Source organism: Cinclus cinclus, chromosome 7 (assembly GCF_963662255.1).
Source record: "Cinclus cinclus chromosome 7, bCinCin1.1, whole genome shotgun sequence".
NCBI lineage: Eukaryota > Metazoa > Chordata > Aves > Passeriformes > Cinclidae > Cinclus > Cinclus cinclus.
This window is the reverse complement of record NC_085052.1, coordinates 24,773,650-24,800,797: the sequence shown is the minus strand read 5'-3', so window position 1 is coordinate 24,800,797 and position 27,148 is coordinate 24,773,650. Positions and strand designations below refer to the sequence as shown.

The 27,148-nt window shown below is 40.0% G+C and overlaps 1 protein-coding gene across 3 annotated transcripts in view; it reads right to left on the bottom strand.

The window, feature by feature from the left end:
• Positions 1 to 352: 352 nt before the first annotated feature.
• The window catches only part of CSGALNACT2 (chondroitin sulfate N-acetylgalactosaminyltransferase 2), a 31,463-nt gene continuing 4,667 nt past the window's right edge, over positions 353 to 27,148 (bottom strand). Inside the window, exons 2-9 of one of the 3 annotated variants that reach the window (XM_062496868.1) lie at positions 15,656 to 16,127; positions 14,883 to 15,354; positions 7,361 to 7,577; positions 6,742 to 6,843; positions 4,994 to 5,172; positions 3,326 to 3,420; positions 2,184 to 2,265; positions 353 to 1,008 (exon numbers count right to left, since the gene is read on the bottom strand). In XM_062496868.1, the coding sequence (XP_062352852.1) occupies positions 716 to 1,008; positions 2,184 to 2,265; positions 3,326 to 3,420; positions 4,994 to 5,172; positions 6,742 to 6,843; positions 7,361 to 7,577; positions 14,883 to 15,276 (1,362 nt within the window). In that variant the 5' untranslated portion in view covers positions 15,277 to 15,354; positions 15,656 to 16,127 and the 3' untranslated portion in view covers positions 353 to 715. Of the gene's footprint in view, positions 1,009 to 2,183; positions 2,266 to 3,325; positions 3,421 to 4,271; positions 4,309 to 4,993; positions 5,173 to 6,741; positions 6,844 to 7,360; positions 7,578 to 14,882; positions 16,128 to 27,148 lie in introns of all 3 variants that reach the window. The other 2 variants (XM_062496867.1, XM_062496866.1) reach the window with 2 other exon arrangements.

Genomic DNA, 27,148 nt, shown 5'->3' with positions numbered 1-27,148 from the left:
AACATCCAGCTGGAATGTTCCCAACCTGTCTGATCTATCACTGAAATAAGGCGGTGTTTCCTTTGTAGTGTGAACTTCCATTATATGCTCTAAAATTCCACTGGAAAGGATTTTCATTCCCACACCCCCCAAATTATTCTCTCTTCAACCATGTCAGTGTCTGTTAATATAGCAAATGTAGCACCAAGGCCTTGCTGTGGAATCAGCACCCTGCACAGCTGCTGTACTGGTCAGCATGTCCATATACCTCTCATGGTGAGATTATTTTTCCACACCTTTGTCTTGTTTCTACAATGGAGTCTGAGTGTAGTATCCTTCTAAAGTCAGTGCAGTGAGCCATACAGACAGAAAATACTCAAGAAAACAAAGGATTATTTCATTTAATGCTCAAAAGAATGCAAATACAAGAACAGAAATGTATCACATGGAAAAGCATTGAACTGTACATTCCACAGATCTTGCCAGTCGATACTGAAGACACTTTCCTTGAACTACAAAAGCTGTCCAATTGAGCCGAGGTGCTTGAACTCACGAGATATGTAGGTAAGAGCAAATCAGCCAAAGGATTACTGGGAAAACAGACAGGAGAACCAAAAACCCTCTAAACTCTTCTTGACTGAAAAAGAGAGGCACTGCATTCGTAAGCTGAATTAAGGCTGTAAAACGATGCTGGTTCGCCGTGAAGGCGCAGTCCCCGGCCGCGGCGGGGAGCCCCTCAGCCCACGGCCTCGCTGTTAGTCCTGTAGGCCTGCTTGCGGAGGTGCGCCTCGATCTCCTCCCGGAACACCAGCATGCCCAGGTGCGAGTGCGACGCCTCGTTCATGGCCTTGGACTGGATGCACATGCGGTACTGCTCCGGGGTCAGCTCGTCCGCGCAGTGCTTCTCGTGCCACAGGTGGAACAGCCCGGGCACCGGCGTCCTGACCACCATCAGCTCCCCGTGCAGGTATTTCCTGTACAGGTGAACGTCCTCGCCGCCCCAGCCTTTCACCTCCAGGTCAAAGCCCCCTACAAAAAGCAGCGTCAGAAATCGTTATTTGGGCGCGCAGGCAAGAATTGCAACGCTTCACGCCTAACGTGTTGCCAGATCTGGCATGACATTCTAGAATTTCTGTAGCAATTAAGTTTCCCATGCCACAGCATGCCAGTTTGAGGGACAGAAGCTTCAAGGTTACCACATTCTTTGTGGTGGAAACTGCCCAGGACACACATCTGTTGACTACAGAAACTCTTAGAGCAGTGCCTGCAGATTGCATTATGCATGACATTCCATGTGACAGCTGCAGAAAACTGTAGGCAAACCTTACTGACTATGCTTTTGGATAATTTTTAGGAAGCATAATGGATTTTAGCAGCTGGAAAATGAAGCACTCATGCACCATATGAGAAATCCTCTCTAACAATGCAAGCAATTACTCCGTAGGTCACAATTCAAAAGGCTGGATTAAGGAAAGGAACATGCTTTACCATTTCAAGTTCTCTTGTTTTTCCAGGACCACGGTGAAGAGCAACCCAGGCTCTTGTACAATTTCAAAACCCCAGAATTACAAAGTCTTCATTTAGCATGTACCATACAGATGGCAATTTGGCTGCTATTAGCAATCAGCCTGCATTCAAGCCACCAGACAGCACACAGGGCTGTGCTGTTACATCTTCTGGCAGATTTGCATCCTCTGGCAGACGACCCTCACCGCCATCTTCCACATTTAAGCACATCAAGCTGTTCTCACTTTTAAGAACGTGCCACAAGGGGGGGGGGGGGCCAAGCACATTGCTAAATACTCCAACAACTGTATTCAGCTTCTCAAGGTTATTGAAAAGAAAGGATTTGAATGCTTCTTGTCTATGTGAGTGGTTTATTTGAGTGACATGTTTCTTAAACTTGATTCATTTGCTTCTGACAAAGCACAAAAAAAAAAAACCACAAAGCAGTATTTTAAAAAGTTCTAGAATGAAATGTTTCTACTAAAACTACTGTGTCTTTTAATACACTCAACAGACAGGACATCAAAATCCAGAAAAGCTAATTCATCACATTGACAAGTCGGTCAAACTTGTCAAGCAAGTCTGCTGAGATTGGGGAAATAATACAAGAAATAAATGTATTACTTTCCTGACAATAGGTAAGACCAGAGAATCACTTTTCAAACACACATTTTTTTTTTTCTTTAGTCTCATCTTACCAACAGTCAGAAAGTCTGTCCGATATTGACAAGTCATCCCAAAGCCAAAATCCCGCCAGAAACCAGAATCCTTCTTGTGTACCTGCAATTTTAAACCAGTATAGTTTTGAAATGTAAAATACAGCCAAGGAGGTACATTGGTTTTGCAGAAAGCTAAGCTCTTCCAATCATTTGTTCAGTGCAGGACAGAGCATAATAGCACTTCTGGTATTTCTGTGTCATGCACTCAAGTGGTGCTTCCCAGTGACCTGCTGTTCACTTTACCCTCTGCCTTCCAGTTCCACCCTCATTGCAGTTTACACAGCAGTTTCTGCTGCACCAGCTCTATTTTCTGTGTATCTGCCCAGACCAAGCAGTAAATTAGTCCATTGCCAAATCATCTGTTCCTAACACTCCATTTCCTACCTATTTTCTAAGGCCACATTTGTCTCTTGATCTGATATGACATGAAAAGTAAGCTTTGTGATTGAAGTCAGCAACAATAATACTGTTAAGTTTAAAAGAGTGAATAGAAGAGCTGTCAGGAAGGGGCTCATTCCTCTTCCAGCTGTGACTACCCAAGGCCATATCACAAAACCTTCCCTCCTCCAGCTTTCAGCAGGATCCTTGCAAACGTAGGGAATGATGACTATTATATTTTTCTTTCAATGCAGCTCTTCTTCATACTACTCTTTATTTTTCTCCTCCAAACCTGTCCATCCCAGAAGTCTCAGCTGCAAAACCCAATTTCATCTATGCAGTCTCTTGAAAGAGTCAGACTGGACACATAGTTCAGAGGCTTTTGCCTTTCACCAATGCTTTGTTTGCTGGAACATAAGATGAAAGCTGCTGCCATGCAATGCCACCATCCACCTAAAATATTGGCTCATCGAGCCAGAATAAGCAGCACATAAGAATTACCAACTTCATCTGCTTAATAGCAATAACCTCTTTTAAACTAGGTGGAACTCCCGAGTTTATCTAAGAATGAGTTTTGTAATGTTTGACAAGGTTTTTTTCCAAGTGCTTTGCTCATAATGGAGAAAACTGTTTGGATATGCAGTGCCAAAGGTTATAAGATATCCCAGACTATTAAATTAGACTTAATTTTGTTTTAATACAAAGCATACCTAATTCTATCCAGAATAAATCAAACTGCTTACCAATTGCTGCTCCACAGGAGGTGGTATATCTTGGTTGGCATAGACAATAGCAGGATTGTAAAGGCTGAATACCACAGGATAGAAAACCTTTTTCCCTGGAAGTCAAAAGATAAATGTTACTCACTGTGGGCATGCTTTCTGAAGGCAAAAAGAAACCAGAAACACTCTTTTTATGTAAAATATTACCTATTAGGCATCTATTGGAAATAAAAAAACCCCACAAGTTCTAGCTGCTAAGACTTCCCACCTAGGAAACCCGTAACATCTAGTGGGGCAGAGCCCATAGGATTAAAAAAAAAATACGTATGTATGCATATTATACATATTACACTTGATTTACATTTATATATAGCTATATATACTAAATATTAGATATCTCAGTATCATTCTAGATTACTGAAAAATTCCTGCAATAATGATATGCAGTAAAATGAAAAAATAATCAAATCCAAGTAACACCTTGCATTGTTAAGTTTTATGAATTTGTCTCTTTCCACAAACATGTAAAAGCAGGAACATCCAGGACATCCTGCAAGGGCATCATGATAATCCTGACTATGCTGACAACACCAGTTCTGTGTCTATTACAAAAGCCAGGTAAATATTTTTCCACTGTCTTGCATCGCCAATGCTGCAAAGGTATTGACAATGATCCACAAGAACATTCACTATCCTTACTTGGGCATGGAGTGAGCAGCATTTTCAGCCCTCATTTGAAGCAGAGGTGACAAACTGCCAGTATGAGTTTCAAGTAGTCTTTTGAACTCTCTTTCTTGCTGAAGCTCAGAAAATACTCCTCTCCAAATGTTTTTCAATTATTTATACAACTTGTTTCATGAAGTACAGAGACAGACAGAAATGAAAGAAAAAGCAAGAAACAGAACCCAAATATCTGGCTTCTGAAGAGTTTTCTTGCCTGTTTGTTAGGTGAAGGAAAAATACCTACCGATTCCAAACTGACATTTGTGGGAAATGATTTCTGACTGCAACAAATTTGAAACAAGAGTAAGCATCAAAAAAAGAACTCAAACAGTTTGACAGGAGGAGGTCTTCAGTGGCACTTGTTAACTCAAGGAAGCTTTATCCTTCCTGGCAGAAGCTTGTAGAACAAGCAAGCATTGTACAAACTTAAGGAAAACAATCAGAATATTTCAGAACTTGAGATGGAACAGTGAAACATTAGCTCAGTCTCCGTAAGGAGCACACTGTAGCTCTACTGAAAACCATTCACATGTGACATGTCTTGGCCATACACATGTGAGAAGAGAGAAACCAAACCTGTTAGAGACTTCAGCGTAACAGAAATCATCTTCCACTGTAGAGCATTACACTGAGTTTTGTTATACAGATTTACAAGCAGTCTAATTGCTAAACCAATTAAACAGTCCAGCTTTCTTTCAGACAACAAACTCTTACAAAAACATGAAAATTATACATGTTGTACAAAAAAGACAATGTGTTCTTAAAACAAGCTACACTAAGGCAGAAATTATTTCTCAGTCTAAATATTATTGCCTTTTGTGCAGAGTGTGATTAATTTTCCAGGGTGTGTGGTACTGAATAAGCTCCACCACTCTAGTGGAGTTTGGTTTTCTACATGCTCAGCACAGGCAGTTGAAGCCAAGCACGGTGACAAAGCTCTGTGGCAGCAACAACAGGAGAACATACCGGGCTCAGCATTCAAGCGACAGCTGTTGAGGAATTCGGCAGTGAAATAAACATCAACATCACAGAAGAACATCAGGACCTCCCCCTTCTCCCAGGCTCTGGCACCCATGTCAAGACCACGGCCTCGGTTAAATTCCTCATTCAGAGAGACGAGCGTGTAATTGTTGAAGTCAGTTTGTCTACAAGAAAAATAGAGCCAAGCCCAAAATAAATCTGTGGGGATGGGCAGAGGGACCATTTATAGTTCTTTTGGCATTTTACAGGAATTTCATTCCAGAAATTTAAAAAGAAAACAGTTATATGATCAGATGAGGAAAAAAAAAAAGTGTTACACTTTGTAGTCTATTTTAACTTTAAACCTCGTAAAATGATAGAAATCAGTCTTACTTTGCAACTTAACTTCAATAATTCGGATAGATTAAAAGGCCTTTTGTTAACTGACATGAATTAAAATGCTGAATTACAGTGGCATCTAAAATTTGCCCCCACAAACCAAGAAGTCCTGCCTAACAGGGAGACATCTGTCTTCACCAATTTACCCAAGAAGAGGGCAAACAGGAAGCCAGAGTCCTGGCATCACCAGACTCATGAGGCAAAGGTCATCTGTGTCGTGGTGCCACCATAGCCCAGGCACTTTGCTTCTCCTTGCTGTTTAACAGTGGCACACATGCCTGTACTCCCACAGAAGAGGGAAAGAGCAGCCAAAGGAGACTGGAAACACACTCAGTGAACATCTTCAAGCAAAGCTAAGCGTCTACTTCAGAGACGCTTCAGAGGACAATGCCTGAAGAGAACAGAGTGAAGATATTCAACAGCAGCACCACTAAAAAGATACAGAACCAGGTAAATGCCCAGTGAGCCTACAGCACTGACTCAATGTTCTGAGGGACATCTCACAGGGAGCAGGGCAAGTAGCAGAGGCCTCAAAAGAAGGAGGGGTACAGCACATGGCAGATACTAGGGACACTGCAGCGAAAAATGCAGAAATTCTCTCCTCCCTTCCTACAAGATGCCTGTACATACATGTCAGGCCAGCTGTCCATCACGTGCTCCAAGCTGGTGACAAAGCAGCCTGTGTCTAGTCTGTGTCATGGAGAGGAGCCTGGCCAGCATGGTGGGACAGGGATCACACCAGAGCTTGAGGGGAACAGGCTCCCAGATCAGAGATGAGCACAAGAGCTCAGGGAGTGAAGGAGCCCCTTGGCCATAGGGTAAAGGATGCTGACCTGTCCCATCTCCCTGGAGCAAAAACCATAAAAGACACATTCAGAAATTTTACACCCATAGTGATGTAATGCTACTGCTGAGACAGTCATGGTGAACCATGCTTAAAGTTACTGTACAGTTGAGAGTAACCACAGTCCTACTTTGACTACTACATTTCTCTTCCTTATTAAATAAAACTATTTCTCCAGTGAAGTAACTATCAAAATATACATCCCAGTTCAACTCTAATAAATTTGTTAGCATGACTAAATAGCCACTGCAAAACTCACCCCCTGTTTTTTGGTGGTTTTTTTTTTTTGACTGTAAGATAGAAACCTCAAAGTCTTTTCTGGCTATAACTTGATTTTTAGTAGTCTTCAGGAAACTTTAGCAACCTAAGCTGTAAAATGACAGCCATAAATAGCGTACAGTAAATAAATAATAAATGTATTTGGTATATTCCTTCATTCCTTTTAAAAAAAACTGTTTAAAATGCCAATCGGTATTGTTTCTACTGACTGATGCTGGATTGATACACTTACCTAGCTACAGATTCTAGGATGCTTTTTACTTCTGATAGACCATCGTGTCCAAAGTATACCACTGTGAGGTGAACACGCTTATCCTGATGAATACACACATCCCTATAAGCACAAAGATAAGCTGATATTAGTAATTACTTGCAACTCAACAAAAAACCTTCAGGTACTTAAAAGCTACTGCATTAAAAAGTATTAGCAGACTGAAGTATTCTGGTTAGGCATCAAATGGCTTCAAAGAAAGCAAGGAAAGACGTTTTCCCTTCTTCTTTGCCCATCTTGCCCATTTAAATCACAAGGTTCCAATACTGTGTGTCACATTCCAATACCTTATTTTATAAACAGGCACTCTGCAAGTATGTATATACAAAAACTATGTTCAAGTCAACTGTGTCCAGGCTCACAATGACCCTGCCATTTGGTCATTTTGCTGCAATACAACAATCTCTTAAGCCTTTTCCCCATGCAGTAGGTTCAATTACAAACAACCCAAGGCAGTTGCACACAATGTTGGAATCATTAGTTCTGTTGCAAATCAACCAGAATAGCAATTAATTTTGAAAAGTAAACAAAACACTGAAAAATCAGCATCATAGCTCACTATATAAGCTCATGCACCTACCTAAAGTTTTGCATAAATTGTGCAAATGCCTCAGTTCTTCCAGCAAGAGGAACAATAACGTTAATGATCGATCTAGAAATATCGACTGTTTCACTCTTCACTTTCATGAGGGGTCCAAAAGGTCGGAACAAGGTAACATGCCTGTACTCCATGCCATCCATCTTCTTATAAAACAGCTCATATTGTGTCCCCTTATCTCTTTCTGTACGATAGTAACCTGAAGAATAAGTCACACAAGTAATATGTAAAGTAAAAGATCCCAGCAGTCGTATTTCAGAAACACTGATTTTCCTAAGAACTAAAGAAGTGGGGGCAAAGCATCTGAATTTTTCCTAACATATGAAATTTCCACGAACTGTTATTAATCACAATCACCCTTCTACCATTTTAGGTCAGACCTGAGAAACAATCCAGCTTCCCCTGCTTCTTACAGACAACAGGGGTTTCATGGTCCTGTGCCAACTTCTCAGGCAGAATTAAGACTTGGGTCTACCCAACAAAAGGGGAATTCAGCTATTTGCTATGGAAAACAGTGGCTGAAATCTAATATTGCCTGCTTTTAAGCCCTTCAGTACGAATCTAGCCCTGAGCTAGATCACAGTAAAATCTGACATCATCTGGCCAGTAATCAACACAAGAAAAACACAATTTGTGGGCAGAACAAATGACAGTAACTTGCTTGACGAAGTCTGCAAAATCTGACATGTGGCATCTAAACAAAACAACTGTGTGATAATGCTGGAATGCTTTAAAATTGTTTCCACAGCTGACCAGTACTACACTCATAGTCTTCTAAGGATATAAACAGAAGTTTTCTATGTGGCTTTCACACTTTAGGACAACAGGGCTAGTCCCTCCAGAAACAGGATTATCTGTTGAGAGATATTTTACTCCTAATGGGTGGGAAAAAATCCATCCCTTTCAGAACTAATCAAGGAAGGAAGTTAAACCAACTGACTCTAATTTTATACCACATAGGAAAGGACTGAGGCTCATCTGTGGTTTTGACCCTACTAAGCTCTGTGTTGCTAATTCCAGATCTATGCTAACCTGAGGGTAAGAAATGATGACAGGAAAACTCCTCCAACAAGAATGCCTTATGTTCACACCATCTCTGCACGCCTCTCACCAGCGATGAAAAGATGTATTATCCAGAACCACAAGCTATACCATGAACTGGCATTACATTGCCACATTACAGCAGCCACCCAGACCATAGAGAAAGTTACAAACAGCTGCATATTCCCAAGTGTGATGTACACCCCTGCCCTCACACGATGCATTTCCATTCACCTGGCTGCCCTGAACTGCCCCTTCTCCAAGCCAGCCTCCTCAGCAGCTGAAATCCCTCCCAGGCCTCCCACCCAGAAAGCAGCTGGTGGCAGGCCACAGAGCACACAAGCATACTGGCAATACAAAAGGTTCTCTTTTCTACCCAACACTGATATCATCCTTTTCGTTGTCCTTGTTTTGCAACTGAAATCAACACTGGACAAAGAACGCGAAGGAAGCAGCTCTCAGCCTTAGAGCAGCTTGGGTTTGACTGTCTCAGGAACCAGAAAGAAGGGGTGATAGAGTTTTGTGTCTCTCCCTATGCCCGAGCAAGTATTTCCCATGTTCCCTTCCCTTTTAATACAAAAAGCAAAGGAATGTGCACACCACCTTGACCTAACTTCTTTTTCTATATCCCAGATTCCCTTTATAAAGAAAGAATCCTTTCCTTAATCTACCTCTGTGTTCCTCTGCTCCAGCCTCCATCCCCAAACCAAACCCAGTTTCATTCAGTGATGTTCCCTCCTGCCCAGCAGTCTCTCTTTCACAGCAAGCTCCTTATGCCCCTCCTACCTTCAGCTCTGTAATCCATTCTGTTTTGTGGACAAGCAGGTGTACTGGTACACCCAATGGGAATGTGCATGACCATCACAGAGGGGCTGTGGGACACACGATGTAGCAGAACAAGCTGGTCCATCACACTGGAAAGTCAGTGATGTCTGAACCTCTTAACTGAGAGTCTTTTACCCTTTGAACAAAGTTCGACAGTGCTCTCCTTGAAAAGACTGAAATTCACATTTATGCTTTTGTCAGCACAGAGATGCTTAAGTATTCACTACATTCTAATGCTTATTTTACAATCATTAATTACAAGCACTGAAAATGGAGTTTCAAACAATGAAAATCCACAATGCCGACTGCCAGAAGCAGCAAAAGATTTTAAATCCCTCTCAACCCTTTTCCATTCCAACCCTTTGTGCTGCACAGTCCAGCACTGTAGCTTGAAAACAGCCTCTTGGTTAATGGAGTAGCTGATGCACCACGGTGCTTGTACATGACACTTCCATGTAACAGACAGCAAATACTTTGCACCAGGACTCCTGGGGAAATTAACATTCAGTAGTTTACATTTTATTCTTTTCTCTGCTATCCAATAGCTGTTTACAGAAAAAAAACCCACCATTTACAACATAAATGAAGTTTTTAAAAAGCATACTAGCATGCCAGTAAAAAACATGCCAACAGCTTATGTTTAATCAAATGATAATCTCAGATGTCAGTCTAAAGCAGAAGGCTAAGAGTAAAAATTTCTAGATTAATTTTTTAAAAAGTAAACAAAAGTAAAACCCACTGCTGCAACTTCATGAAGACCTTAATATGCAAACTGAAATCCAAACAGTGCTCTGCCAACGTTCTGTTGTTGAAATACAAGATTGCAAACTTTGGAATCTCAACATGCAACTAGAGCCACACTTCTTTTAAATGTACGCCTCAAGTTATCCTCCTTGCTATGAGCTAGCCTCTGTTGCTAATCTACCAATTTGAATATTTCTATGGGACTAAAGTTTCTATGCACAGAAGCCAGATTTGAGAACAGAAAAAGAACCCACATCTGGTTTACTTCATAGTGTGGTCAGGTTTTTAACACTTGGAACTGACTCATTTAATAAAACCTGTTATCTCACCTTCCAACTAGCATACACTGGCTGCCATCCAAAATAGAACTCCACAAGCAAAGCAGTAAAAAGCAGCAGAAATAATTTAACAGCTGCTATTCCTGGTCCATGAAGCTTTAGTCCCTTTACAGAAGTTCTGCTTCTTACCAAACAAATTAAACATGGGAATCCTGGGGATCAGCTACTATCAAAGCCAAAAAGCTGTTCTCCTATTGCCTTTAATATTACTTGCTTTACAATCTCCAAGTGTTTGGTCTATGTATTAAAAACAAGAGCTGGCTTTTTTGGTGTATATTAGAATTCCTCACTGAAGTTCCCAGAACAGTGGCCAGTTTCTGGTCTTAGGAAGCACACAGGGCAGGGGCTGTTTGCATGACAAACACTGTTCTATGGATGGCAAACACTTGGAAGCTTGCAGCATGGGAATAAAGGATTTTTTACATTCCAAGGTTGGGTGGAGAGTCTTCCTTTTCGATGATGACCTAAAGACCTTCTAGACTTCACCCAGTTCCAACTGGAAACACAGAAGCAGGAGAAATGGACCCAAACTAGTCTATGAACGTCTATGCTACACAATCAACAACAAAACCTTTATTAGCAATTAGTTGATTGCTAATTAGCTTCTGAAAACATGCTAGTGCTTCTATTTCCTGAAGGTTAATTTTAAATGTTTGTGCAATGGAAGAGCGTCTAATCTGCTGATTTAAAAAGCCAGTTACACCGATAAAAGTAAACCAAAACAAGCCAGTTACACTGATAGTGAAGTGTGTCCATGAAGGCTCCTCAAGACCTCTCTATCACCATTCAAGACTCAATGTCACAAGCTTCCAGAGAAAGGGACAGACAGAGGTAATACTATTATCTCCTCTGAATTACTCTCCATTTCTCAACATTATCAAATACTGATCTCAAAGAAATTTATTTTTTAACAGAGGACTATCTTAGAACATGAAGTTCAGCAATTAGGTCCATTGTTCATAATCCTAAATCCAGTCATTTGTGAAAATATGTAAAATTACATCTTCCATCCTCTCTAGGCATACTCTTCATCTATGGGGAATAGGGTACTCTTGTTTCTCATACACTTAGATCTAATGTAAACACTAAGAAAAAAAAAGAAATAACTTCAAAGTGTTTCTCAAACAGCAGCTAAAGAACAAGACTTTTTTTCAGGTCAGATTTTTGTTCTGTTAGTATTAGAATTCTGCAAGTTTCATTATGGGCTGCTGCAAAGGAAAACAAGTACAGCAAACAGAGCTGAGAAATTTGCTGGTTTGCTCTTCATCAGCAGAACAAGTCAACAGAGCTTTATGAAAAATAATTTGAAGATTTCAGAAAATATCTATGTAGTTGCAATATACACTTAGATTTTTATTTTTTTTTTTACTTAATGGTATTGCTCAAAGCCTGCACATAACCATGATGTGACTGCAGCAGCTCTGCTTTATCACAATTCCAAAGCAGATTTGGAATTTTATCTTGCAATCCAAAAAGAAATAGCATCAGTTCAGAAAACTGTGGCCAGAGTGCTTGCTGTTGTGGATACAGCTTCCTTGCACCACTGATAGAAGACAACATCTTCCTGCAGGGCCCACAGAGGCTGAGCATGCAGCAAGGTAGCTGCATGAACAGTTAAATCGAGGACACAAAGGAAAAATGCAGAGTGGCAACAAGAAAGTTGGCATCTCACAGTATCCATCAGCATGTATTTGGAACTCATTCAGCCTGCACAGCATTAAGAGTAATAAAAATCAGTAGATCCAGACTGCAAGTATTACTGGCTAATTAAGTGTTCTTTTTCCAATAAAACTTTATTTAGTAAATTCCTATTTTTTAAAATAGAAAGCAGATCAATTTTAAAGTCAAGTTATTAGTATTTGTTGTCTCAAGTTACACCAACATAGATAAATCATAAAACACAGTAAGAAAAAAATATTTTTGATTTTTTTAAAATGAAGACAGTGGTATTTCATTGACTGGGCATCAGAGGCAACATAAACGCTGGGAAAGAACTTCAGACATATTCAGCAGACATTAAAAGACACCATTAAGTAAAACCATCTACAAGAAAAGATAATCTAAACTTATTTAAACAGTCACCAAATTCTCTAGGGAGAGAGTACCTGAAAGTACGTATCTCAAAAAATTACATGGTTTAAAGTTCAGTCTACTATTTCACAAGTCTAGGAAAAGAGCAGACATAATTCCCAGAACCAAATACTCACATATATAAAAATAGCCTGTTGAGGTAACAGGCTAGAAGAGTTCAGAATAAAAATGCCTATTTCTTGTAGCACAGTTTTGTGGGTTTTTGTATATGGATAGATAGTATTTTGAGGGGAAAAATCTTGCAAGTCAGAAGATATAATCACCTTGTCCATACCAAGTATAAAACATGATGGTTATGTATTAACTAATGCAGACCCATCTTTTCCCTTTTGACCCAGAAGTAAAATAAAATAATCCACACACCAATTTCTCAGACTTGGGTTTCAAATTGCACAATATTCTAGCTTTAGTCACAAACCATGCATTACAAAATAATTACCAACTGAAGAGGATGTAGAACTTCAACTATTTGCTTCAACTGAAGCAAACTTTAAGAACTTGTTTCTCTAAATGAACAGCACTAATCCAGCAACAATTCTGATGTGCTCTTAGGACAGTCACAGGACCTGTTCTGACTTCAGCTGATACACCAAGTTTGCTGTGCAATTTGATCCTACCAATTCAGGACACCTTAAGGGAGGAGTATTTTATAAACAAAATGGCATCAGCTTTCCAAGTGGAGCTCCATCAAAAGGGGATGCACAGGCAGTGGAGGCAGTGCTAGAGCCTGTCCTTGGGGCTGCAGGGCAAGGGACCTGCATGCACCAACACCACTGGGTCTGCTTCTTACCTCTGAGTTCTAGAAAAACAGGGCTGGGGAAAAATATGCTAACATTCAGAAAGTGCCTTTTTTTGCTGGCTAAATTAGCCAGTAGTATTTGCACATAAAAAAACCCACAGAATACCCACACAACCCACAACTTCTGTGTGAAGAAAGATACTAATAGATATAGATAATGCTATGGCTTGCTGCTAACTCACTCATATGCAGCAAAAGGCTTGTCTTTCCCTGTAGTTCCTGTAACCCTGTGTTTGAAGTTACTGTCTTTACAGGAAAAGGAAGTTAGCTTGATTTCCAAAAGCAAACACTGGTGTGAACTGAGGCACAGGTATGAAGTATAATTCTAAGGTCCTAAAACTATTTGCTATCTTGAATGTCTGCCTTTAAAGGCAGTACACTAAAAAATCAACAGCTACTTCAGTCATACTAAAATAAAAATCCACTCGAGTACAAGCAATATCTAAAACAGCAATGGAAAAGCAGCTGAATACTTAATGTAGAAATAAAGCACAAGAATTACTATCCCTGGAAGAAAAAACAGGGTTTTAAATGAGAACTGTACTAAGAACCTAACACAGGCTGTGTTGCACTGACCCAGGTGAGTGGATTCCATGCCCTGCACCACCTTCTGAATGAAGAATACTTGCATCAAGCTTTAAACACAGTAGCTGCCAAAAAGCAGATACTTTTTGCACTAAAGACCAATTACATCATCTGAGACTGAAAGAACCCATTATTTCAAGGCAAATAGTACCTTTCTCCATTATGTTTGCTTAATAATACAGACATCGGTACTTAGTCCAGAATCCCTTCTATAGTAAAGGTCTTAAAATATGGTCCACATTTTGTTTTTCATTGGCAGCATGAACTGTATTTAATACTGTAAGTATAAAGAAGAGGTACTAGGGCAGTTTTTGATAATCATCTCCATCACATGAGACCACACCTTGAAAACTACCTTTTATGGGATTTGTCACTACTGCATCTTTTAAGGGCCTTACTAAGTGTTGGAAGTTTAACTGCTGCCTATGCCTTTATAATAATACTAAGCTTACAGGCACTGAGAGAAAACTGAAGAGAGAACAAGAGAACAGTTCAAGGCTGCACAGCTTAGCAGACCCTGTAACTGTATGCCATGAAAGGTCTATTCAGGACACCAAATTCTTCAGCTGAAGAGCCCAGAACACAACCTACCTTTCCCTCCAGTATGATCATGCCAACCCTGAGAGTCAAATACCTGAATATTAACTAGCAGCGGCATAGAGATGAGTGAAGAAAAACCATGTAGCTTCATAGTGGATTGATTAAGTAGCCTGGAATAAGTAAGATGATTCAATTCCTCCCACTGCCACCAGTTTCACTGAATGTCTTTCAGTTATTTAGTACCATAAGCAGCTGTGTTCACACTCCCTAGCTACAATCACTTACAAATGCATCTGGATTTTAAAGGGATACAGCTTCCCCCGCACACCTCTTGTGGTGAGCCCTTTTGAAATGCATTTATTACTCCAGTAAAAACACTTGATAAGGAAGCAGTAATATTCTCCTTGTCAGAAACAAAGGTTCTTATTGTGTGATTACTCTTCAAGACTCTATTCAAGTAGGTAAAACACCTATAAGTACAAACATCATTAAAGGCCTGTTGTGACATTCTGCTAAGGGGCTGGGAAGCATGTAAACATACCTTCAATAAAATCATTTTCACTATATAGCTGCCTGTCTCCTACTCCATCATCTTCTTCTTGCCCATCTTCTTCATCTGGATTATTGATAACTTCTAGGCCAGCCTCGATAACTTCCACCAATTCATCTCGTTTATCCTTTCTAACGGGTTTCTCTTCTGGATGCCGAGTGAGCCCCATCTCCAATTGGAATACTTTCATGGATGTAAAGCTTTCAAAAGGAATGACTCCATACTCACTAGGCAGTTTGGCCCCCACGCTCACCTCAGCTTTGTCAATTTGAGAATGAAGAAATTCTAGGAGATCATTGGATGTTTGTTCTTTGGTGCCCTGGTAGTTCATACCATTGACCTTCGGGCTTTTTTTTTCCTGCAGGGACTTCAATTTGTCACTCATTTCCTGAAGCTCTTGCTTTAGCTGGGCAATCTGACGTTTCAGACTGGTAGCTCGGTTTTGATAATGCTCTTCTTGTTCCTGCAAGAGAGCTTGATAGTATTCTTTACCCATGCTTTCTCCTACCACACCAGGCAGAGATCCATTGCCATCTGTTTGTGGAGCACACTCCAGCAAATACATGAGCAAGACTAAACTGAATAGTAAAGCAAGGCCCACCAATAGCCAACGAGTCCTGGCTTGAATTACTAAGCCTCTTCTGGGCATTCTTATATTATTTCTGTTTCCAATCCTAAAAGATTACTTATCTGCTCTTGCTTTCCAGGGGACATCACCCCAGACTCCAAAACTTAGAAAAAGAGAGAAAACACAGCTGTAATACCTACTAAAAGTTCTGGTAACATAGCTGATGAGCAGTTTTCAAGCTTTTCCTTAATCAAGTGTCGTTGCAGTGATGTAAATATGAAGCTCCTATGTCATCCATAACCATCAACTGTAAGTCTGGTTGACGCCATACAATTTGTTCAGGATTTCCTACCCCAAACAAAAAAAACCTGCAATGGGGGAGGAAGATGGAAGACACCAGCAAGGAATCATATTTCCATTTCCTAATTCAGCCCTAGTTGAAGGGGCTTAGCTTATTTGAAATTCTTTGAGGGAAATCCACGAAAGTAATTTTGTAAGCTTTGAACAGACAGCAATTTCCCCCCCACTACGTGTGATAGCAATCTGCAGTTTAGTAATATTAATTTTCATTGGCGAGTCTTGCTTTTCCTCTGGCACTTGAGTATTTTATTCCACTTCCCCTCCTTTCCTTGGAATCTGTGGTTGAGTCAGCAATATGAAGACAGAACCTAAAATTAAAAGAAAGGTACATATTAGAACTACAAAGCAGACCATTTGTAGACAGCAAAAAGTTTCTCATTTGAGAAACACATGAACAAAGTTCTAACACATGCATGCACAAGACTGCTGGTGGAAGGAGTGAGAAAGGGAGAAAGAAAAAACACTTCTTTCCTTTGCATCACCCATCAGCAACTCCCTTTGATGCAGTGTCTGGAATACAGTAATATGGACAGTCCAATAAAATGCATTTGTCACACAGCTTGCCAAAGCAGTAACGGTTCTTCTAGTCTCACCATGGTTCATTTCACATTTGTTTTAACTCCCCCAGTCCTTCTTGGATTTTTTTGTTTTACTTGAGGGTGGGGGGAAGATACCAACAAACCCCATGCCTTTCCTATTCCTTTACTTTTAAAAAAACAAAACCACATATATAGATATACATAGATATATATACACATATATATACATACACACACACATATATATATTTTTTTTTATATATATATATATATATCCATGAACTATTTTGAAGGAGCAGAAGCTTGCAATTTCATTTGCTTTTATTTTAAGTAAATACCTTCCAGGGTAACTGTTCAGTCATGAATAAAGTATTACAGATTTAAATATCAAAGTTTACAGAAACTGCATTTTAGATTAAGTCAAATTCAACAGAAATTAAAATTCAAACACCAATCCCTGATTGATGAAAGGGATCCTGAGATAATCCATCTGCTAATATTTCCACCTTCTGATATGGTTAGGCTAGCATGAGGAGGTAGTGGTCACCCTCTTACGTGACTGACCAAACCAGCCTAGAGGGAGAGACCAGAGAAACAGACCACAGTTATGCAAAAGGGGGATACAAAAAAAATCCTACTCAGCACTGAGAGTCAGCTAAATGCTCTATGGGCCTCTTCAATGACAGCATTAAAAAAACCTAAGAAGTAAGCTCAACGCATGTTAGTCTACTTTCAACATTAATAAAATACTTTCATTTAAAATTTGCTTGTATAAAATAAGTGAAGCTCATTAAAATTTTATCCAGGGACCTATTAGCTCTACATTCATTTTGACTGTGATATGCAATTATGGTTTGGGGGAAGTTCTGAGACTCCCAGTTTAGTTTCACCATCCTTATGAGACTAGAAAAAATTGGTCCCTCCCATACTCCTTCTATATGTGTTAAACAGCCTTATCTGGCACTGCCAGCTGCCACCCAGCCCATCTTGTGCTGACCCTGTGAATCAGTCAGGGTGCCACAATGCTTCCCATGTGTTTACAGCAAAGAGCTGGCACTGTGTCTCCTCAGTTGTGTCGTTGTGACACTCCTCCCTTCCCATTCAGCTTCCAGCACCAGGATACTGCTCCAGTGCAAATCAGGTACCCCAATCAGCATCTTCACTTGCAAGAAAGCTCCAGTTACAAGGCCTGAAATATTAAGTGTCTTATTCATACCACCAGCAGCAATGCCTGCCACAGCTGACCCAGTTTGTGGGCGTATCGTGCACACCAAATTTGGCAAGAGCTGCACACCCTGGAGTTGCCCAGCTGAAGTCTACAGGACTGCTCAAAGCAGCTTTTAGTATTTGTAGTGTTCAAGTCCCTGCTAAAATAAATAATTTACATAGATTAAGCAGAAATTCTTAATACAGCAGATTGAAGGCAATTACTCATCTGAAAGGGAAGTTTTTGGAACTCATGGAAAGCTACTGGAGACTCTGACACAAAATAAGTAACAGTTTTATCAACTGAATACCACATAACATCCTTTCAAGTCCAGACGAGGCAGAAGTTAGTCACTCCTCACTGCACAAACACAACATCATATAAATGCAAGTTCAATGCCTATAGAGTGATTAAACCCAGACGTATCCTCAGACTACTGACCAGTGGCCAGATGTGATGAATCAAGAGAGACAGAAGAAAAATATCTACAGGATAAAATCAGGTCACAGAAATGATACAGTATCATCCCAAGCTTTCTTTAGGACAAAGATGACCATATGACAGCTGTTCACATTTCTTACTGAATCTTGTTCTGTTAGACTGCAAGAGGTGAAGCCACAATTAATAGCATAAAGAACCACAAGTTTCTTTTAACCTCAGTAAATGCTAAACTGTACTAAAGCTACTCCATGCAGAAGCTGAAACATCTTCAGTTGGTAAAGACATATTGAAAAATAATCAAACTATCTAACTTGCATAAAATATCAGTAAATCAAGTCCCAACTATTCTAATTGTTGGTAACTGACAAATGGATACCCCTGACGATTAATTCTAGTAGGCTTTTGTAGTCAATTCTTGCTCCACCAATAAATTGCCCTGTATTCAATTTTGACGAGTCACTAAGTTTCTTTAGGTCTCATTGAAGCAAGAGAGAACAGATCAGGAGATCTGTCAAGAAGACACAAAGTACTAGGAGATTAGGATCCCCTCAGAGAATAGCAGGGGGCAGTGAGAGAATCTTGTTCTTCATAGCTTTCCTCACTGTGGCCAAACAGACATCATTATGGTAAGCATGGATTAGGGAAGTCAACACACCCCTGCGGGGACTCGCTGCTGGATATCTGCAGATGCCCGGCCCTTCACCTATTTATAGCAGAGGGCTGTTGGGGGAGCACTGCCCTGAGGGATGCTCAGGGAAGAGATACAATAAGCCATTTCTGAAGTAATGAGAACTACACGAGCTGGGCTGTAAAGAGCTCACTGCTACTTTTCCTTCTAGGCTCTAATTATTCCTTCATTAGCTGAAACCCTTTATCTACGGGCTGGTGACAATCCTATTAACAAGACAGCCTTTTTACAGAGACAGGCATTGCCTATTTATGTTTGACCATTTTTTTGCAACACCATAAAGAACAGGCACTTTTCCCTCTGGAGCTTGACCAGGGCTGTTAAAGGCCAGGAATGTCTGTGCAACCAGTTATGGCGAACATTAAAATTTTAAATTGCACATGAAGAGCTGAATGGGTAAGTTAGTTTGCTAAAGCAGTGGGAATTGAGCAAATTGAGGTTTTTTTTTTTTTTACTTCAGTATTACTTCTGCTAAGGGAAGTCATCATAAAGGGGTAAGACACATTTCATCTTGAATACTTTGAAGAGTGAGTGAAAGCAGTAAGAATCTTCCCTCCTTCCTTCTTATCCCATTGGAAAAGGAGGGCTTATGAACACTCTTTCACTATCCTCTCTTTTTAGGAAAAAACAAACAAACAAACAAACAAAAAAAAACAACAAAAGAGGGAGCCCTGTTTTTGCATATTTACAACCCAAATTTGATATGAGTTTCATCTGGCACAGCCCTATTGTAGGAATTCCAGTAACTAGGCTGAATATGATTACAAGAGAAAGAAGACTGTGAAACCCCAGAACAAAAAAAAGCACATGGGTTGTTAGGGCATGGGCTGCACTCCATCCTGAAGGTCTCTTCAACCTAGTGATTCTGTGAGATCCCAAAAATCACAATAGGGAAACTAACTGGGTTACAAGGAACACTCCAGTTTATAAAAAGGACAGTAAGATTACCTGGTAGTAAGCAATCACACAGATGTCCTCGAAATTTCAGCGCTAAAAGATTAAGTTCCAAAACTCTAAATTGCACATGCTGGTATTTAACTTCATATCAGCTCTTCAGAACAAGTCTATTTGCAGCAGTCTGTATCATCTCCAAAGAATGGTTTATACAATGCTTATAAAGACCTGCAGGTTTTCCAAAGGCACCTGATTTTTAATTCTTTCTGCATTTCCAGGGCCTTCCATACATTCAACAATGGAAATGTTTCTGTTCCTTACAAAAAAGTTCATTGATTCTCTAAGCACAAGGGAATAGACCAGCATGCTAATTGTAAATGCTTTATATTTTTATTATATTGGTATTCTGTTTTTGTTCCTTGTTGCAAGGGATGAGTACTTCTTTCCGAAGTGGGGAAACATTCACACTTGAGGCAGTGACCTAATTCAGTATTCACTTGGCTTCATGCCAGACTGTGGGGACATTCCTTGTGTGAGCATGTTTTACTTTAGACATGTCCTTTTCATTCAGCATGCCCCAGATGGTCACTGTTTAGCTGCTCATGAAATTCTAGTTGAGAGCTATTTTATTGTTCATATTTCACCCAGAAGCCACAGATATTCACTGTCTTAAGCCTCCTCCACACACATTCCTCTCCTTGGCAAGTCATACGATGAAAATATAAGGTCCAATCTCATCCCCTGCATATTCCCTTCTTATTCTGAGGAACAGTGCCACTGAGAACAGAATAGCTTGGAATGTTAGAGGAACACTGGGCACACCTTTATCCTCTCACTTGCTGAAACCAAACACAAAGCAAGCTGGGCACCTGCTGTTGCAATCTTTGCATAATCTCCAGAGTGAAAAACCTCAAACAATACCTTAAGTACACATCACATCACCTCTGCTTATACAATCTGCTGAGGTAGTCTCAGAAAAGACAAAAGAATTTATCCAGGGTTTTATTACACAGTTCTAGTTGAGCCATCACCTAAGTCAGACTTGTCAGCTATTAGGAAGAAAGGAAGAAGAAAAAAAAATTCACAAGAATTTATTGCAGAAGTTCTCACTTTCCACAATCAAGAACATCACCTTCTTTACTGACAACAAAAAAAAAAATCTTTTTATTACAATTCTGCCATCTGAAACGCTTTCAGCTATGGCTCTGCCTCCCAAGCACACACACATAAGCACTGCTGGATGGGAAAGAAGTTAAAAGCAACTATCAATTTATGGAAAGACAACCTGCATTCAATAAAACCAACAGGAAAGTGAAAATAATCACAGAATATTTTAGACCTTACCAGTGTCACACTCAATTCTAAAAAATCTGAAAGCTTTGCTTGTACACATTGCAACCACTGCCCACGGTAAATCAATCACATTAAGCACACACAGCAGCTTATTCTCAACTTTTTCAAAGTTTAGAGTATGACACACTGGTTCTAATCTACCCCAACACCCCCCTTTAGCTGGTAAGCACTGAACTTCAGCTTTACTACTCACCTTACCTGGTTGACACCAAAAGGAATTCTTCAAGCTACCTCTTGATTTTCATCAGTTTCCTTTTTTCTGCCAAAGCCAGAGTCCCATGGGGGAAAAGGGGGGACAACGATGACTGTATATTGATCACTGAGCATCTCACTTCATTTTTAATGAAGGACATGGGGAAAAAATGAACAGTGGTAAACTGTCCACATTATGAACAGCCTGTGATGCATTTTAAACTGCTCGAGCATATCTGCAATAGGTAACTTCAGACATTTCTTTAGTTTCTAAATGGGAAGGAAAAAGAAATCATGCCTTTGGCACAAGGACCATTCTAGAACTCACAGTACACCACGAATAAGTAGTTCAGACACAGGAACCATAGGAAAAAGTTACTTCAGTGAAAGCTGCAACAATCACAGGACTTACAACTCAAAAAATAATATTCTCCATGCAAATGGTTTCTCTTACAAAAAGCAACATTGTTGTTTTGCCAGCAGAAATGCTGTGCTCCAAAATAAAATTAAGACCAAACCTCCACAAATCTCCACTGCCACATTAGAGACTGCAGTATACAAGTATACATCGGGTTTCTTGTCTCCCTTGTTTCATGTGATAGATCAAATCACTCTCAACACCAGGGAGAGATAAAATCAGTAAAAACCCCTGCCTCTTCCAAGGACTAGATCTGCTTATTAATGACATCTTTTCAGAATATGCCAGAATATGCAACGGAAGCAACACACTTTGTACTAACTTACACAACACAGAAACACAGAAAAGAGCAGGGTTTTATTTTAATAGCAGTGTTCAGTCATCTTAGAAATCAAGAATAATCAAGCAGGTCATGCTCTCTTTACAGCTTGCCCAAACCCTCTCTTGCAATTCCTGCCTCAGTTTCAAGTTCCCTGGAATGTGTTTTTACAACAGCAACACAGGCTGTGGGGGCTGCAGGAAGGACCCATCCTGCTCGTCCACCACACACCCTTTCCCTTCCCTGTGTACATGGCCATAAAATAAATCAGCTTGCCAAGCTGACAGAATAGGAAATACTGTGGGGCTCATTGCCTCTGTTCTCAGTAAAAGCAAGCAGAGGGTGATATCCAACAATCTCGAAATGGTGGTATTTTTGCCATGACAATACCTGGAAAAAACAGTCATGTTATCATCCTCGAAGGAAACAGTATCTGTCCTGTAGCAGTTTAAATGCAATTCTTTCATAACCTACTGTGAAATAATAAGGAAAAAGAGCAACCTTTTGCTCAAGTAGTTTTATCTCCTCTTAGTGATAGAAGCAAGCAAGTTATCACTTGTCCTGGCACCTGTTGTTCCTAAACAAAACTAAAACCATTACATAGTTAAGTGGACAAATGAAAGAGCACTATTATTCACATTATTTACTTTATAACTAATCCAAGGTAAGCAATGAGCTTATGAATAGAAGCCCTGCTTTGGCTTCAGTGAATCCAAAGCAAGTCCAGTTGTCTGGAAAATGCTGAATTAAAATTGAAACTTGAAACCCAACCAGCTACACCTTAACCACACTGGTCAGTATTATTCCATTTCAGAATTTCAGATAAAGCCAAGAAACAAAAGTCAACTCACAGTCACTTTACTGTTTTTATGAACAGAGACATCTGCTTGGCAAGAAAAACTAGGTAAAAAGTCCTAGGTAGGACCAGCTGAAGGAGTTTCATTTGCTTGCTTGTTTTAAAACTATTATCAAACAGCTATCATGAAAGGCTCTTCCTTCAGCTTTCACAAGACAGTAGCTTTTCTATATGACACAACTTTTCCTATCACTTATATTACTTAGCCTGGGGGTTTCTGCACTGCTGTTGGTGCTATTCCTCTTTTTAAATTTGGCAAGAAAACCACAAACTCCAAGTTTGGTGAAGCATATCTTCCTCACCTTATTGTCAAGGAATTAAAGGAACAGCAGTTTTATATGACTACACTTATTTGTGCCTACTTTGTTGGTTGCTAGAGTTCAACCTAGCAATAAGAACAGATGTACAAGAGCTGCCTTAGCACAGTTATCAGGGAAGATCTTTCTCCTGGTATTCTCAATGTCTTGTGAGTAATGTTTTTCACATGGGCATGAGGCAAGAACCTGGCCTACTTTTACAACAGGCTTTGTTAAACTCTTTTTAAGGACACGGTCCCCATAAGGGGCTGCACAAATTATAACACAGCAGTATTTGGGTTCCTGGGCCAGGGCACAGCACCTGAACAACCATACCCAGCAGCCTGTGCACTGAAAGGTGGCAGAGCCTCCCAACAGCCTGTGTAACACTGCACACCCCATCAAGGGAAAAGGACTGTGCAGGACAGCTTAAGCAAAATTAAACCACACTTCTTACACCAACCACAGTTTATCTTCAAGGATGCACAGTAATCTCTATTAGACCACATGCTGGGAGATGTTTATACTTTCTGTAGGACAGAGCAACAGCTGCAGCAAGAGACAGAAATTAAACTTAAAATGCCCAGCAGTCTTCAAAAAAAAAAAATAATGCTGTAGGTAGGGCTTTTTTGCACAGAAAGCAGCCTGTCTTAAAAGGACAGAAAAACAGTTGCACTTAGCAACAGAGCATCACCTTGAATCAAACTGAAGGAGGAAAGGTGAAATATCCTTTAGGCACCCAAAGCGTCTAAACAATTTAAAAGGCCCCAGCTAAACATTTCCTCCACAAAAGATGAGCATTTGAGCTCCCTCAAAAGCAACAGTGCAGTAAAAGGTAACTGGTGATCCCAGCTCACGTACACAGCATTTGCACAGCACACCTACATTTTCACTGATGCCATGTTCTATTTATTAAAACTACTCACTGAGAATGACTGCAGCCATCCACTGCAGAATGGAAATGGAATCCACTGGCAAAACCAAAGAGATGAGAATAATGTGGTTTTCTTGAAATTGCTTTACCTGAGTTTCACATCTAACTACATTCTCAGAATCAAGCTTTCTTCTGTTTTCTCAGATCTCTCAGTCATCTGCTTCTCTATATATAGAGCTATAACATAGCTACTGTAACCTAAGCACGGTGAAAATATAAATGCCAACCTGTGCAAACTCTTGAGCTGTTTTTAAATAACTGACATTCAAGTTCATATATGGAGCCAGTGGAAAACTTTTCATTGTAGGAGGTAAGAATAAAGGTCATGCACGTGGTTTCCTCATACTGTAAAGCAAACCTGAAAATGCTGTAGAGCAAAACAGATCTTTTGAGACCCTTAGAGGTGGTTCTCACATGGAGATTTATTTTTCTTAAGTTATGAAGAGATGGAAAAGGACAGTGCATACCCAGAGTGCTCTTTCTAACTGTTGCACAGCAAATTGGCCAGCATTAAAAAACAAAAAAAAGTTAGAGACTTAATAATGTGGAGGAGTTGAATTTTTTTCCCCATTTTTTTGGATTCTTTTCCTACAATAAGAGTGACACTGTTTTCAAGGATGCAATATTCCAGACTATGATGCAGCTGTAGCACTTGAAGTGAAAGCAGAGAAGTTAAATTCTCAAGTGCATCCAACTTTCTTTAAAACATTTTCAAACCTCTATTAATATATATCTTGAAAACAGAAATGCTTATAGGAAATTGATTTAAATTTAATAAAGTTTTATCGGAAAACTATGCACCACAGCAATGTTCTCACTGAAGTTATAATTTATTGCAAAAATTGTTGAGGGGTACCTGGACCAGGGAATATTTGTACATAAGTTTTCTCAGTGCAAGTTTGAAGACTCCTGGAGTGACCATTGGAAGATATTTCTGTGCACTTTGTTCATTTGGCCTGAGAGTTTTAAAATAACAAAAACCAGTTTAAAATACTACTTGATCCAGAAATCCTGCTGCTCAATCAAAATGCTGCTCAATCACCCTCAAGTTTTTCTGAAATAAAACTAATTCAGCTAGCTAAAATCCACATGTGATTTTCAAGACTGTGTTCATTTTGCTGTTCTTCAGTCCACGATCAAAGGTGGAAGGAGGAACACAAACTACAAATGTTTTTAGAAAGGCTAAAATTCAGCATAGTAGTTCAGGTTCCGCTTTCAGCACAACAAATCAACCATGAATATGTCACCAGCCATGAAAGCTGGATGCCAAACAATTGAGAAACATCTGGTGCATTCCAGAAGCACAGCTTATGTCATCTGTAATTTTTCAGTTTGACATTATAACTAAGCATTAACTTACTCTTAAAGGACTAGCAACACCAAGCTTCATCAGAAGCAGAGAAGCCAGCAGCTTGTCAGAACTATCCATCTTGATATTTTCCTCGTATTGAAGAAGTTGCCAGTATGAACAACTAGAAACATCAAACACTGAATGAACACTTGGCATTATGCTGCCTCGCCTCTCTTGGTTTGTTTTTCAAGTCCCTGAAGTCAGCCTTTGGACCACTTGAACTGCCTTTCCTCCCCTTTCTTCAGGAAGAGATCATTGTGGTTTGAAGGGGAGAGAAGCTGAGAGGTTTTGCAAACCTCTGCTAAGTTTTAGCAAGTTTCTTGCGCTCTTCTTTTGCTGTGTTCATATTTCACTATTTTTTTTTCTAAGTTTTTTCTCATTTTGCTTCACAGCAGGGACATACAGGTTGTTACCACAGACACTTGTCACAAGTGCTATATTTAACACATTGTTCTACTGGCAACAACTTCTGCTACACTGTTTGAATACTAGCTTAAAGTTTGGGGTTTTTTTTCCCTTCCCTTCTTTCCCCTCACACAGTTCATTTAAATCCCTATCACTTCCACCTGTCCATCTAATAGAAGTTCAGGACCTTAAACTAACAAGGAATTCTGAAGAGTTAAATGCAAAAGAATTCAAAAACACTGGATGATGTCTAAATCTAATTTTAAAAACCCAACATAAAGAAACATGAATAGCAGCAGTTCATAGCAGAATCCAACATAATATTCTGGATGCTAACACCCAGTCCTTTGCCAAGCACTGGGGTAAAGTTTGCCCTGCAGAGGCATCTTACTGGAGCAATGCTTTGACTGTGCTGGAAGGAAACCTGCCAGCCTCTGTCCAGCCAGCACTGACTGCAACCAATACTCATCCTCCTCACCAATTGCATGTCTCTTCTTCAGAAGACTCCTGTGAGTATCAGGAACTCACAGAGCACATGAAAGATGGACTAAACTACTATCACTCAGCAGTCTTAATTTTCACTCTACCAAAGCACAAGACATGCAAGGCAACTGCTGCCCCTGGGGCTGTGAGCAGCATCAACAGTGCTGACAAGTGCCATCCTTTTTGACACCACTGCTTGGGGAAGCCTTCAAGAGACAGCAGAAGTGCTACCACAAGACATCTGAAAGCTGTCACCCAAAACACTCTTTACAGGACAGATTTTATTTCACAGAAACTTATGACTTAGCCTTAGAACTGTGGGTTCACTCTCAAAGGTGCTCAAGACTAACATTTTGTGTTTGCACAGTGTGCTTCAAAACAAGCTCATTTACATCATTTCCTCTGCTTTAATTCAGCAGTGTTCCCATCAAGTTTCAATTGCTTCCTGTGCATCACTGCTCAACACCTGCCCCTGCAGCAGCAACACAAACTCCACCCAGAACTCTCCAAGTATTTCTGCTGTTTCTACACCACACACCAACACTGGGGTAGCAGAAAATCTGCCTGGTTACAATTAACTATCACACACAACACACTACTAACACAACAGCTACAAACAAATTAGTTCAGAAACACTGTACAGCAGCACCTCAGCCATCAGCTTTAAATTTTCATGTCTTCCTGCAATTACACACCTGAAAAGCCAGGAACTGCCTTGTCTCTGGCAACTGGCATCAGAAAACTATTAGGGTCCTTTTCTTTACACAATTAACTGGGACTAGTCAATACAAAACTGCTGTAGGTTCACATACAACTTTTTGGAGAACTCAGGTATGCCATAATTTTGGTCTTCTATGAAAGCACTCATCTATTGTCTTGACAAAAAGCACAACTAACAGTGCAGACATAAGATATACTAACCTAATTTTGTGGTTGATGTTCGTTTGTCAAAG